Here is a 13799-nt window from a genome sequence, read left to right on the forward strand (position 1 = left end):
AGGTTGGGTTTTATTCATTTCATTCATTTAATTCATTCATTCATTCATTGTGTAGATCACGAATTAAAAATAAAACACAAACAAACTATCAGTGCTTGAACATTACTGGCAGAAGGTAGTTCCCATAGTCAGTCTGTCTTTCCACCTCCATGCGCCATCCTCCTCTCTTCTCTACACTGCCCCTCCTTCCTCGCGTCTTTCCCTTCCATCTCACTCACCCTTCTTATCAAACCTTCCCATCCGCCTCTACTATCCCTTCACCTTCCTCTTCTCCTTTACACATCATGACTACACCCTCCTCTCCTCCTCTACATACTCTGGCCGTCCTTTGTCTCGCTCTTTTCCATCTCACTCAACCTCCTAATCAAATCCTTGTACTCTGCCCACTTGGATATTTTCTCAAACAGCCAGGGCCCGTAGTTCCTGGTAGTGGTGTCCTGAAGGGTCTCTCCAGGCAGTGCCACGTTTACATTGGCGTCGAACCTCGGCTCAAAGAAGAACGGAACGGAGAGCCTGAGGGAGATGAGAGTAAAGAGTGTATGAGGTTAGGAACATAAGAGAATGTACTGGAATGAGCATAGGGAAGAGGAAGAGGAGGAGGAAGAGGAAACAAAACTAGGAGAAGGAAGCTGCAAGAAGCCATCAGGCCTACACGTGGCAGTCCTTGTATAAAGTGTGTCTATTTATCTCCTCCCATCAACCTCATCCATAAATTTGTGTAGTCTTCTCTTAAAAACTCCATGTTGACTCCGCAGTAACAACCTGAGTGAGTCACTGAATGATTGGCGGATCGATAGTAACTCTGACGGAACGAAGGATGAAAAGATTGGTTTTATCACTCATCCAACCCGCCTATCCCCCCCACACCCTCCCTCATACACACACACACACACACACACACACACACATCGATCGATCATTTCCTCCCCAAACACGCACTTACACTCCTCCACCCACCAAACACCCCCAAACACACACACACACACCAATTATTCTCCGACCAAACACATTCCAATCTCTCTCACACACACACACACACACACACATACATATCAATTATTCCCTCCCCCCAAACACACAAAAACACAGACACACACACACACACACTTGCAGGCTAATAACCCCAAAGCGAACACTTGAAATTACCTATCACCACAAATGTCTACAACGCGGTGTTTGGTGGCCTTAAGTTTGCCCCCCGTGGTATGCGAGAGGAGGTCCCCGATGTTCATGACAAGGTGGCCTGGCTTGTGGGGCACGTCAATAATAGAGTTGTCCTGCCACCAGCGCACCTGCAGCCCTGGGTACTCCGGGAAGGTGGCCAGGAGTGTAACCATAGTAGAGTCATGGTGTTCTGCCGTTTGGATGACTGTGGAGGGAAGAAAAGAGTGGGAATAGGAAAGAGATGTTGAAAAGGCTACTGACGGGGAAGAGGAAGAGAGATGATTAGTGCATTACGAGAGGGGAAAGAGCTGTTGACTGTTAAGGGGAAGGAAGGTTTGTTTACTGTGAAAGGGGGAATGGGAGTAAGTTATTTACATGACTGCTGACGGGGAAGGGGGAAGAGAAATGGTTAGTGTATTACGGGAGGGGAAAGAGCCGCTGGATGTCTGTGGAGGGAAGGAAAGCGTGTGCATTATTGGTCTGTTGGATGGCTGGATAAATAAATAGAGGGCTGAGTAAAGGGTAGGTGGATACAGACGAAATGGAAGGATAGATAGACAAATAAATAGATAGACAAAGAGTAATGGATAGATGAACACAACTATTACTACTACTTTTACTATCACCACTACAAACACGACCACCACGACCACCAGCATACCGTAGTCACCATCACGAGCACTCTCAGGCGGGTTGGGACGGGCTGGGTAGTGGATGAGGCGCAGGGTGGACAGGCTGGTGTTCGTGGGGCTGAAGATCGACGTGTAGAAGTCACTTGGAGCCCCGAAACCTTCCGCAATGAGGCGCAAAATTTCAAGTGAAGTCTCTGTCATAATGAAGTGGTAGTTCTCCATCCAAGCCTGACGGGAAGAGTGGGTGGAAGGTTGGAAGGTGTCTGTGATGAGTTCGAAGAGCTGTGACACTTTGTGGTAGCGAAAGAAGGTGGAAAAGCATCTGTCTGAAGGGAAAGAAGGCTGGAAAGTGTCTGTCTGAAGGAAAAGAAGGCTGAAAAATGTCTATTTGAAGAGAAATAAGTCTGGAAAGTGTCTTTTTGAAGAGAAGGAGGTTGGAAAGTCTCTGTCTGAAGGGAGAGGAAGTTGGAGAGTGACTGTGTGAAGAGGAAGGCTGGAAAATGTTTATCTTAAGGGAAATAAGGGTGGGAAGTGAGAAAATGAGGCTTAAAAAGTGTCTATGAAGGAAAAGGAGGTAGAGAAGTGGCTATCTTCTACTACATACAAAACTGTCGTACCCTGAAATGTCTCCCCATCTCGGTGTCTTCCTCAGGCCACTGGTTATCCTCACAGAAAATCTTGGCAGCGATGGAATCTTGAGGCATCTTGGTCCCCTCCTCCTTCCGCGGCCCGATCTCAAAGGCTGCGAGATAAAGGTGGCTGTTGGTAGTAGTACTGAGTGAGAAAGAGGAGGAACTGAAGGAGAAGCTGAAGGAATTGGAGGAGGGTTGAGCGGAAGAACAATAACAAGAACAAGGAGGAGGAGTAGTAGGAAGAAGAATAAGAAGGAAAAGGAGGAGGAACAGGAAGAAGAACAAGGAGGAGGAGAAGGAAGAGGAGAATGAGGAGTAAAAGAAGAACGAGGGGAAGAAGACTAAGAACAGCAACAAAAACAGCAACAAAACAAGAAAAACAAAAAGAAGAAGAAGAAGAAGAAGGAGGAGGAGGAGTAAGAGGAAGATAAACAAGAACAAGACGAACAGCAGCAGCAACAACAACAAGAAAAACACAACGAGAGAGAAAAAAAAAAGACAAAACTGACAAACCAAACCGTAAGAAAAAAGAAGAAAGAAAGAAAACGAGAAAGAGAGAGAGAGAGAGAGAGAGACGAGGAACCAACCACACCAATTCTTACGCACCTTCCTTATGAGACACAGCACCGGGGATGACGGGGAAGAAGCCTCGGTACTCGTGGGCACTCTGAGGGTTGAAGGATTTCTTGGAGATGGCCATCCTCCTCTCCATCGGCAGACTGGAGGGTGGGACCAGGAGTTATTGGGAGGCTAAGTTCAAGGAGGACTTGGTGAGAGATACACAGAGGAAGACGAGGCGAAGAAAGACGAGCGGTTAAATGAAGACTAAGGGAGAGATACGCAGAGAAAGATAGACAACGAAGAAAGATGAGGAGTTAAATAAAATAATAAGTGTGAGACAAAGAGGAAGAAGATAAGACAAAGAAGAAAGACAAACAGATAGAGGAAGACTAGGTGAGGAAGACCTTTCTTTCATACACCCTCTACTATACAATCTTTCCATCTTGTCTTTACCCTTCACTCATTCTTGCTGTACTTCCATCTCCAGTGATGTTGCGTCGCCTTCACCTCAACCAGTCCATCAGATCCATCCCCAATGACACCAGTAAGACGTCTACACTGAACCCACGTAACTATACCTGAAGAACCATTTGGTGAGTCTAAGCAGCTCCACCTCGTCGAAGCCCTCCACGCCCGTAAGGTAGATAAAGCCCACGGTGGTAAGGGCGTCCCGCAGCTGCTTCACAAGGGCACTCCGCGTGGGGCCCTTCGCCAGCCCAAGGTCGATCACTGGTAGTACTTTCTCGCTGTCCTGAGGGAGGTGTGCGTGGGCATGAGTGTGTGTGTGTGTGTGTGTGTGTGTGTGTGTGTGTGTGTGTGTGTGTAACAGACTATGGATGTATAATATTGAAATGGACAAGCTATGTGTTTATATATTGAATGTAATTTCGTATTTTCCTGTATTTTTGTCACTAAACTACTAACTAACAAATTGTGTGGCCCTTACCATGGTGTGCGGTACTGTAACACACACCAATTTAGCATCGAGAGCTATCAACTAACTAACTAACACAACTATCTCAACCTAAGCTTAACAACGAGAACTGCCAGCTGACTGACTGAGTGGGCCTTACCATGATGTGCTTTAACACAACCCAAGCTTCGTGTCCTCCCTTCACGGCTGCCGGTCCACCACTGGCACCGGTTCCTCTATCTCTGGTTAATAATGCGCGTACCTTGCCGTCACTGATGCATGTTATTATCTAATGGGATGCGGGTCCGCCCTTGCGCTGCACACTTGTGAAGCCAACAGTTATTCCTAAGATTTCTCAACTCACAAGAGAATGATAGGATGTGGAGATAGGGAGGTTTTATTTTATTACTTATACCATATAATGTAGAACTGTTACTTTTTTGTTTTCTTCATTAACATTTTTATTCGTGTTCTCTTGAATGTAATGTTTGTGGATCCGATAATTTGTCTTCTTCATTAACAGTTTTATTCGTGCTCTCTTGAATGTAATGTTTGTGGATCCGATAATTAGTTCTCTTCATTAACAGTTTTATTTTGTGTTCTCTTGAATGTAATGTTTGTGGGTCCGATAATTTGTTTTCTTCATTAACAGTTTTATTTGTGTTCTCTTGAATGTAATGTTTGTGGCTCTGATGAGTTCTTACTAAGTTTGCCCCTTTAATCTGTAACTGTGATACAACATGCGCCCATTTAATCTTTGTTATTGACGAAAAAGAAAACAAAAAAAAATATATGAGCTGATTACAAAGTTTACTGAGTGATTTCCTTCTTGCTACAAAACATTTATGCAACACCTTTCCTTTTCTTGCTTAGCTTAGCACTATCTGATTAGATTGAATGAATAGATTATTTGTTTATCAATTCTAGTATGTTGTGTATCTAACTAGTGGGGTCGTGCTGGGGACACACACACACACACACACACACACACACACACACACACATACACACACACCCTTCATCTTCATCACGTACCCCAGATATATGTACGTACATATATGTATGTGTTTGTACGTGTTATGCGTGCATGAAATATTAATCTCTCTCTCTCTCTCTCTCTCTCTCTCTCTCTCTCTCTCTCTCTCTCTCTCTCTCTCTCTCTCTCTCTGATGTAAAGATATAAAATTTGCCGAAATGCTAATATTTACTGAGCAGTATTTACAAATTTCTACTCTCAAGGTCTCTTCTTTACTGGCGGTCTTGTTGCCGCCTTTCTATATTAACGTGACTCAAGCGATACACGTCTCCACCAACCCACTGCCACTGTTATTATTATTATCACCTTCGCGGATGGTAACAGCATAAATTCCTTGCTTTTCATTTCCCTCCGAGCTCTGGTTTCTATATTTCAGATCTCCGAGACGAACCATTTGCTTCATATTGTTCCATTCGCTGGCCTCAGTTGCCTCCCAGCCCCCTTGACCTGAGGTGTAGGCGAAGAGAGGACAGTGTGCAAGTGTTTGAAGTGTGTAGCCTCACCTCACCTCCTCCAGCGTCTGCCAGAAGGTAAGGTGGTGTGAGGTGGTGCGGTGTGTGGCGTGGTTTGTGGTGTTCAGATGGTACTTGGTGTGTTCTGATGCTCGGTGTGTGTGTTGAGGCGCTGGTGGTGTCATCCTCTTCCTATCTATCTATCTATCTGTCTGTCTGCCTGTCATAGAGTATGGGCAAATAAAATCATTACCCATGAATGGAAAGTTCTGGAGACGTGAATGACAAACACATAACAAGAGTGAGCTTCGTGGGGGAAGATATGCAGTGTTTCTTATCTTATTACGTGCAGTACTTGAAAGCGGACCAGCTGACACCTGCCCCCCCCCCCACCGACGCTGAACGTACCAGTCACTCCTTAGCCTTGGGGGGATGGAGGGGGGGGGCGAGAGCTGAGACGTTGCGGTAGTGTTGTCATGTGGTGCGAGACTCCTATTGAGGGACGTAACACTGGCAAGAGAAGACACCAGCTGGTCTTACGTAAATACCGATAATGCTTAGGCGTATTATAACAACGCTAAAGACGATGAAGACCACAGGATCTGCAGTGTTGTTATTATCGTACCTCTTTCCAACAGATGAGATTTTTCCAAGTACGTTTTTGTATGCGTGAGGTTAAAAGACACTTATCCTCCAATTTCAGATGATCCTTTTGGCTTCTCCTTAGGGACTGGCACGCTTAATGACTTTTTTGTCACACTTTTTGTTGCCCTTGGCCAGAAAACAAATATACAGAAATAAATATAGAAAGATACACCAGCAGGGACACTGTATATGGAGGCCTGGGTGCGCATCCAATGGAAATACGTATGAAGTGTAGAATGATAAATTGAATTGATCAAGAATAACATTACGGGGGAAAAATACTAACTTGAGGGAGAAGATATAAGGAAGGATGCAGTAGGAAGGACAGAGGGAGGGGAGGATGAGGAAAGATGCAGTAGGAAGGACAAAAGGAAGGAAGGATGACGTGGGGTGCAGTAGGAAGGATGAGAAGGGATGTGGTAGGAAGGACAGAGGGAAGGGAGAATGAACGAGGGATACAGTAGGAAGGACAGAGATAGGGGAGGATAAGGAGGGATGCAGGAGGAAGGACCGAGGGGAGGAAGAATGACGAGAGATGAAAACGGAAGAACAAATGGAGGAAAAGATGGAAGAATGGAGGAGGAGGAGGAAACGCATGAACTTGGAAAAGGAGGAAACGAAATAAACACAGGTGAGGATTCAGAACCTTCCGTTGCTCCTCTGCAGGGACGCGACGCCCTCCACAGCATGAGAATTAGGGAGGCAGCGGTGGTGGTGGTGGTGGTGGTGGTGGTGATGGTGGTGGTGGTGGCAGATAAGGAACAGGTGAAGGAGGAAGAAGATACGGAGCACCACCGTCAGGAAGAGGAGATAGAGGAGGTGGTCGAGGCGGAAGGACGCCAGCACTATGAAGTCATGAAGTTACCACACAGTCCCAGGTGAGTGGCACACACACACACACACACACACACACACACACACACATCAATAATGATAATAAATTTCTCCTACATATACATATCAAAAGTGTGAAAAAAGTACTGCATGCTTAAAAAAGTAAGAGAAATTCACGTTTCATTTCAAGTATACACAAATGATACTTTTACGACATACATGAAACTCCATAGGAAACGTATAGGAAAGATTAATTACGTAATTCTTTATTCTTTACACGCACGCCTTAATTGGCTACTGGCGCCGGTGGTGATTGGTGGTGGTAGTTACGGAGTGTGCTACAAGGCAGCTCTGAGGAACCTTCACGCAGGATGTGCTCGCCTGAATGATGAGGTGGGTGGTGGGCGTGCGAGCGGCGCCTTCTTGTCGCAGTCACAGCAGGGCGTGGTAAAGGCCTGTCTGTACCAGCAAACACCACATGAAAACAAACTTTGCAAACTGTATGGAATCAGTTTGCAAATTATTAGGGAATAGTTTGCAAGCAGTGTCTCCTGGTGAAGTCAGGCCGCGCACTCCCTGCACAAGTGGGTCAACGTGTGCTTGGGTCTGCAGATGGATTTTTTTTCTAGAAAGTTTAGAAGTACGATCCTTTTGAGTACATGCACACAGGTAGCTTGTGTAGTAAACAATTCCGGGGATGCCGTGAATGACCATCGTCACTGCAGCACACAAGCAAACGTGCCAAAGAAACCCTAGCATTGCTGTACCCATTCCTTCCAAGATGCGAGGCAGTAGTAGATGAGCTAACCTTGAATGTGAACGCCACAAGCCTCCACCAGGGACATGTCGTGGCAATGCAGGGTGTCGTATCAGTGCATGGTGCGTACTCTCCCCTGACCCGCCGCTTATCTTTTCGGAAAGTTCTCCAGTTCTCCGTAGTTTCAGCGGGAAGGAGGCAAGTCAGGGGCACGAAAGAAGGAGGAGAGATAAAAGCCAAATGAATCACCGTTTTTCCATCCCTGCTCTCCTTTTTTGCTTGTTTGTTTTAGTGTTTGTGCCCTGACCTTAAGTACCCAATGACTCTAAATGACGGCCGGGCACAGATAACAATATCAGAGCACAAAGGCATAAGGGAAGCTGCAAGACGCTATCAGGCCGACACATTGGAGTCCTTGCATAAGCCATTCATCACTATTTCCACCTGCCACCTTCATCCATAAATTTGTCAAGTCTTCTTTTTAAGTTCACCGTTAACTCAACACTAACAACCTAATTACTGAATCCACTCCATTCCTCTACCGCTCTTTTTAACAACCAGTTTCTTCTGTCTTTTTTTTTTTTTTTAAATCAAACTTTATCAAACTTGAACCCATTATTTCTTGTTCTATCCTGATTACTGACCCTGAGAATTTTGTATAGGTCACCCTAGTTATGTCCCTTATTACCCTCGTTATGTTCATTTGACATCTTGAAAAATATTTATCAAATCCTTTGTTTATCAGGTATTATTCTTCGCCCTATCACGATTACTAAGCCTTAGGATTTTTGTTTAGGTCATCATTGTTCTATCTCTGCCACTTCAAGACCTCCTCGTACAAATGCTGATTGCTTGCAGGTACACAGTCGCCTTGCTTTGTCCTTCACTAACTGCTATCTGGCCCGGTTTGGGTGGCCTACGTACCCTTGTGGCCCCACGGAGCCCTTGTCTGCCTGTATGGCCCAGCTGGACTCTCCCGCCGTCGCCGTGTTCTCGTCAATGCTCGCCTCCACCCTGGACATGTGTCGCTTCTTGGAGGCTCAGTCTCAGGGCAAGGCGACCGCCCACTCCCTGCTCAAGTGGGTCAACGTGTGCTTGGGTCTGCAGATAGATATTTTTTCTAGATTATGTTCTTTGTTTGAGAGCACCGTTGTCCTAATAATAATGATAATAATAATAATTTACGGTTAATTTCTAGTAGTCTTCAACGGTTGAAAATTTACACATATTAACCCTAAGTACGTATCTACATTACGATAATTTCTTGTATTGCTGCTACTGCTGCTGCTGCTGCCACCACCAACACTATCACCACCACCACCACCACCACCACCTCTACAAACAGGGAGATAAGGTAAGTGAAAAGAGAAAAAAATAGAAGACATACCATTGAGAAAAGAAAAAAAAATAAGAGAAAAATATCAGAAATGAAGGATATATCACTAAATTTCGACACTAAAGATAAAACTAGATGTACGATTACTTAGCGAGTCTGTACGAAGTCTTAATGTTCCAGGGAGTCGGCGGAGGAGCAGCGCAACCTGGTGGGGAGAGTGTTGAGCAAGGTGGAACAGCTGCATCGCCTCGTTACAGGAGAGTTCTCAAACATCAACGCAGTAAGTCACCTTTTTCCGTCTTCATCTGGTGTAACAATGAGGTGACGCAGAGACGGACAGACAGACAGACAGACAGACAGGATACATGCTAAATTGTCCCTGGTGTAACAATGAGGTATACAAAGAGAGAGGCAGAATGACAAACAGGCGGATACAAACATAATAATTGAGTCATTACGGAATATTCATTACATATTGCGTGGTGTGTACTGTGGCGAGGTGTAGGTAAGATGTGTGTGTGGCAAGGATAAGAACATAAGAACTCAAAGAAAGCTGCAAGAAGCCATCAGGTCTACACGTGGCAGTCCGTATGAGTGGTAGGCTTGCATTTGAAGTGGAAAGATAGGTGAGAATTAAAAATACTTGCATTTAATCTATCTGTGTTTGTAGTACGTTGTAAAGCATGCACTGTCAGATAAGAGGGCAAGAAGGCCAACCTACGCAACTTAACTGTGTGAATTCAACAGGTGGCGTTCTACGTGGTGGGAGTAGTGGTGATCATAATGGTGACTTGCGGGCCGCGGTGTGGGAACGCTCGCCTGCCCGTCCTCCTGCTCCTCTGCACCACTTTCGTCCTGGAGAGGTTCGTGGCCTTGCTCGTGCTGACCTTCCTCGACACAGCCTCTCCTCAGGTCAGCCCAAATCGCCGCTAGATGGCTCAGTGTTTGATATGTGTGTGTGTGTGTGAGTGTGAGAGAAGTAATAAGCTTGATGATATGAGTAGGTTGTTAGTGTGGTAAGGTTATGCATATTGATGTGGGGGTTTGGTAAGAGTCAGTGCACATGTGTGTGAAATAATGATCTTGGTTGGGAATATAATTATATAAGTTGATAATTAGCGAAGTAAGATTACAGATTGTTTGGCTGGATGCTGTTGGCTGATCATGACTTGGCGTGGCTTGCAAAAGGAGCTTATTTATTTGTTAATATATTTATCTATTATAAAAAAAAAAAAACATCAGTTAGAAATAAAAGATCAATGATGCAGAAAGGCTAGTGAAATACTGATGTAGGCGTGTGATGTGACGCGGCTTGCAAGAAAATCACGGTACTTATTTATCTATAGCTAAAATCGTCATCAATTAGCAATATAAAACAAACTGATAGAGTAAGGCTTGGGATATTGATGTGAGCACGTGATGTGGCTTTATGTTGACGTGGCATGGCGCGGCGTGGCATGCAGGACACCATCGAGGCTGCAGAGCACGTGTTGAGGCATCTGATGGTCATCGCCGGGCTGTTTATGGTGGTCGCCTCGGTACACTCCATCAGGTGGGTGCTGGTGGTGGTGGTAGCGGTAGTCTGCCTCTGTCCGTATGTCTGTATGTCTTCCTTGTGCCTTATTAGTGTGTCTCGTCATCAACACAGCATAAAAAATAGGGATAAAATGACGGAAATTTTGAGAACAGGAGAAGGAATTGAGTCTTGGTGTTAGGACAAGTGGTGGTGGTGGTGGTGGTACTAGTGTGGCTGTTTGTACGTCTGTCTGTCTGGCCAAACCATCGTGTCTTAACAGATTGTCTTCTTCTTCTTCTTCTTTTTCTTCTTCTGACCTGTTCTACTCTATATTGCTTCTTAGGTCGTCGTCGTCTTGTTCTTCACTTGCCTCTCTCGGGTTCTGTTGCAGGGAACCCGTGGCGCCGGCAGCGGTAACAATGGAGGAGCTGCTGGCGGGGGCGAGAGAACTCCTAGGTGAGCAAGAGAACATCTTTATCCTCATCATCAACCTCTGACATCACCTTACTGTGTGTGTGTGTGTGTGTGTGTGCTAAGAGGGTCATGTGTTCCTGCAGGCGGGAGTGAGGAGGCAGTGGTGGACTCCCTGCATGAGAGCTTCGAGGACAGTGACAGCTCCGACGACACCTATGATCCCAACGAAGATCCCAACCCGCAGGACCGTCTGGCGCTGCTCAACTGGCACCCCGAGGTAAACTTAACATAACATAACCTAACCTTTACTACTACTACTACTACTACTACTACTACTACACACTCGTATTCTGAAACTCTTTGCTCTCTCATCAAGACTCCCATACGGCACGGAGATCATTAGCCATGTTCTCAAGATTGTTTCTCCTGTTAATCGTATATAAATTTCGTCAGTTTGCTACTAGAACCGTAAAAAAACACCTTTGAAAACCCGTATAGATTCACCACGCTTATTTTCAAAGGCCACAGAGACTATAAGCCATGTTCTCAAGACTGCTCCTCCTTCTAATAATGTAGAAAGTTTGTTGATATCTCACTAGAATCGCAAAAAAAAACCCTTAGAAACCCACGGAACTTCAACTATATAATGCTTTTTGAAAGTAGTCAAGATGCGAGTAGAAACGTTTCAGAATATAGGTCTATGAAGCTTTCTTTTACTTTAGTTTCCCTTGAATACTGCAAATTCACGTGTTTTTACTCTCAATATGCAAAGAAAACGAGAACTTAACTGTAAAATTGAACATAAACACAACTAATTTAGAATAAGACCCTCTAATCTTCCTATTCATTCTCAGGAGAGGATACAATACACTCTCCGTGCACGCTTGCCCGTCACACCCAATCCTATTCTAGCCATCGAATCCCCAAGGGTGTTCAGTCTCTTGTTCAAACGCCAGGGGAATGCCACACCCCGCAGACAGGTCGCTGTGTGGGACTCGCTCAACCTGTGGCAGGAACAGACGTACCACCAAGAGGAGGAGGAGGAGGAGGAAGAGGAAGAGGACGAGGAGGAAGAGGAGGAGGAGAGAATTCGAGGGTGATAGAATGGGGGGTGGTAATAATGCCATGTGGGATGTGATGGTAGAGAGAGAGAGAGAGAGAGAGAGAGAGAGAGAGAGAGAGAGAGAGAGAGAGAGAGAGAGAGAGAGAGGAAAAAAAAAGAAAAACGAAAAAAGTGTTATTTATTTATTATTATTTATTATAAGTTTTGTATTGTCGTGATGTGATGTCTGTGCTATTTCCATTTTTTGTATTCTTTTCTTTTCCTTTTGTAATTTTGGTTGATGCTTTGCTCTCATTCATTTATTTATATATTTCGTAGTGTACAAATCACAACTCATATTTATACATTTTTTTTTCGTTCCTTACCATTATAATGTTTCTAAAGTGTTGATTGTCTGAACAATGGTATGAATGACGGCTATACCTTTTATCTATTTATTTAAATTTTGTTTTTGTTTTAGTTCACTTCAAATGTACTCGTGCAAAACAGATTACATAGCTTCTGTTACTCGGAATGAAAAGTTATATGCACCACAAGTCTATCATTTGTTTAAGCCACCCCGTATAAGACTGCCGGTCTGGTTAATAGATAGATAGATAATATGAACATAAATTAGGCTTTCTTTTACTTTAGAAACCCTTGAACAAATGAAACATTCATTTTCTTCTCTCAAAATACAAAGAAAATGAAAACTGCGCTGTATAATTTAACGTAAACATAACTATTTTTACTCGGAAATATATAGTCTGTTAAATTGTATACAAGAATGGCACTCTATCTGAACACTTTATCAGCGTGTTTCTGAGATAATTATGGATGTATATGGACAGTTTTCACACGATCACAGTACATCATAGCACCAAGAAGCGTCTGTATTAGAAAGATCAGGTTGAACACTTATCTACTTCTGCTGTACTTTAGAGACGAATTTTTCATGGTAATAATACTTGATTCTTTATTGTTAGGTTTATTTTGTTGTCGGGAAGTTGTCTTCGTCCAAGGACTTTTCCCTGACGTTTCTCTTCACTACTGTTCTCCTCTCCTCCCATTCTCTTTTCTATAAAAAAAAAAAGTAAAAAAAAATTGGTATAATATTTGTTTAGTTCTTTCATCGTTTTCCTTCTCAACCAATAGTCTCACTTGATGTTTCTCTTCGTTATTGTTTTCCTCTTCTCTTCTCCTCTCTTCTCTACTTATCTCTTCCAAAGCCAAATATTTGTTTAGTTCTTTCAATATCTTCCTTTCAAACACCGGTCTCATTTGATGATTCTCGTCACTATACTCTTCTCTTCTTGTCTTCGAATACCGAGTCTTTCATGGAGAGGAACCCAATGTAGATTATTTATTTTCTTTTCTTCTCTTCTAAAATCGATGTATTCGTTGGTCCCTTCAGTATTTTCCTTCTCAAACAATAGCCTCGATTTTCTTCTGGATACGCAAGGTTTTAAAAGGACGCCAAGTCTTTCCTGAGAGGAGGCATAAAATTATGTAGATCGTAGTTCTTCTCTTCTAAAATCGATATATTCGTTTAGCTCCTTCAATATTCTCCTCCTCAAACAATAGTCTCGATTTTCTTCTTTTGGTTACGTCAGGTTTTGAGAGAACAGCAAGATTTCCATGAGAGGAGGAGTATGCTATAGTCTGGCAGGGCAGGGAACGCTACAGGCAGCTTCCTCAAGTCGACACACCCTAGTTACCAGTAGGTGCCATGTGGGTCACTCTGTGCTCTCTCTCTCTCTCTCTCTCTCTCTCTCTCTCTCTCTCTCTCTCTCTTGGTAGTATTTTCTTTTATTATTTATCTGTTGGGACGCTTTCATGATCTAGTTTTTATTATTATTATTATT

General features: G+C 43.9%; 2 protein-coding genes across 2 annotated transcripts; one reads left to right on the forward strand and one right to left on the reverse strand.

Annotated features, from left to right (window-relative positions):
• Window positions 1-10: 10 nt before the first annotated feature.
• LOC135115539 (uncharacterized) lies at window positions 11-4221 on the reverse strand. Its single transcript, XM_064032405.1, has 7 exons — window positions 4063-4221; window positions 3568-3740; window positions 3035-3147; window positions 2414-2538; window positions 1826-2024; window positions 1147-1369; window positions 11-513 (listed from the first exon to the last, which is right to left on the reverse strand). Exons 1-7 carry the CDS (start codon window positions 4063-4065, stop codon window positions 309-311), a joined length of 1041 nt encoding a protein of 346 aa, XP_063888475.1. The 5' UTR covers window positions 4066-4221; the 3' UTR covers window positions 11-308.
• Window positions 4222-7712: 3491 nt separating this feature from the next.
• On the forward strand, window positions 7713-12485 carry LOC135115661 (uncharacterized). The gene is made up of 8 exons (XM_064032584.1): window positions 7713-7748; window positions 8485-8705; window positions 9143-9242; window positions 9710-9874; window positions 10426-10514; window positions 10870-10934; window positions 11036-11169; window positions 11747-12485. Exons 1-8 carry the CDS (start codon window positions 7713-7715, stop codon window positions 11990-11992), a joined length of 1056 nt encoding a protein of 351 aa, XP_063888654.1. The 3' UTR covers window positions 11993-12485.
• The last annotated feature ends 1314 nt before the right edge of the window (window positions 12486-13799 follow it).

The sequence above is a fragment of the Scylla paramamosain genome, chromosome 29 (assembly GCF_035594125.1).
Source record: "Scylla paramamosain isolate STU-SP2022 chromosome 29, ASM3559412v1, whole genome shotgun sequence".
In the NCBI taxonomy this organism is placed as follows: Eukaryota; Metazoa; Arthropoda; class Malacostraca; order Decapoda; family Portunidae; genus Scylla; species Scylla paramamosain.

What these genes read in the sequence shown, in the direction of transcription:
- LOC135115539 (XM_064032405.1), bottom strand. An exon ending in CTCACCAAATGGTTCTTCAG is followed by an intron (nt 3,148 to 3,567) that starts GTATAGTTACGT and finishes CCCACCCTCCAG; the next exon opens with TCTGCCGATGGAGAGGAGGA. An exon ending in AGATGGGGAGACATTTCAGG is followed by an intron (nt 2,025 to 2,413) that starts GTACGACAGTTT and finishes TCTTCCCGTCAG; the next exon opens with GCTTGGATGGAGAACTACCA.
- LOC135115661 (XM_064032584.1), top strand. Translation starts at nt 7,713, where the DNA reads ATGTCGTGGCAATGCAGGGTGTCGTATCAGTGCATG. An exon ending in ACCGCCCACTCCCTGCTCAA is followed by an intron (nt 8,706 to 9,142) that starts GTGGGTCAACGT and finishes TTAATGTTCCAG; the next exon opens with GGAGTCGGCGGAGGAGCAGC. An exon ending in AGTTCTCAAACATCAACGCA is followed by an intron (nt 9,243 to 9,709) that starts GTAAGTCACCTT and finishes TGAATTCAACAG; the next exon opens with GTGGCGTTCTACGTGGTGGG.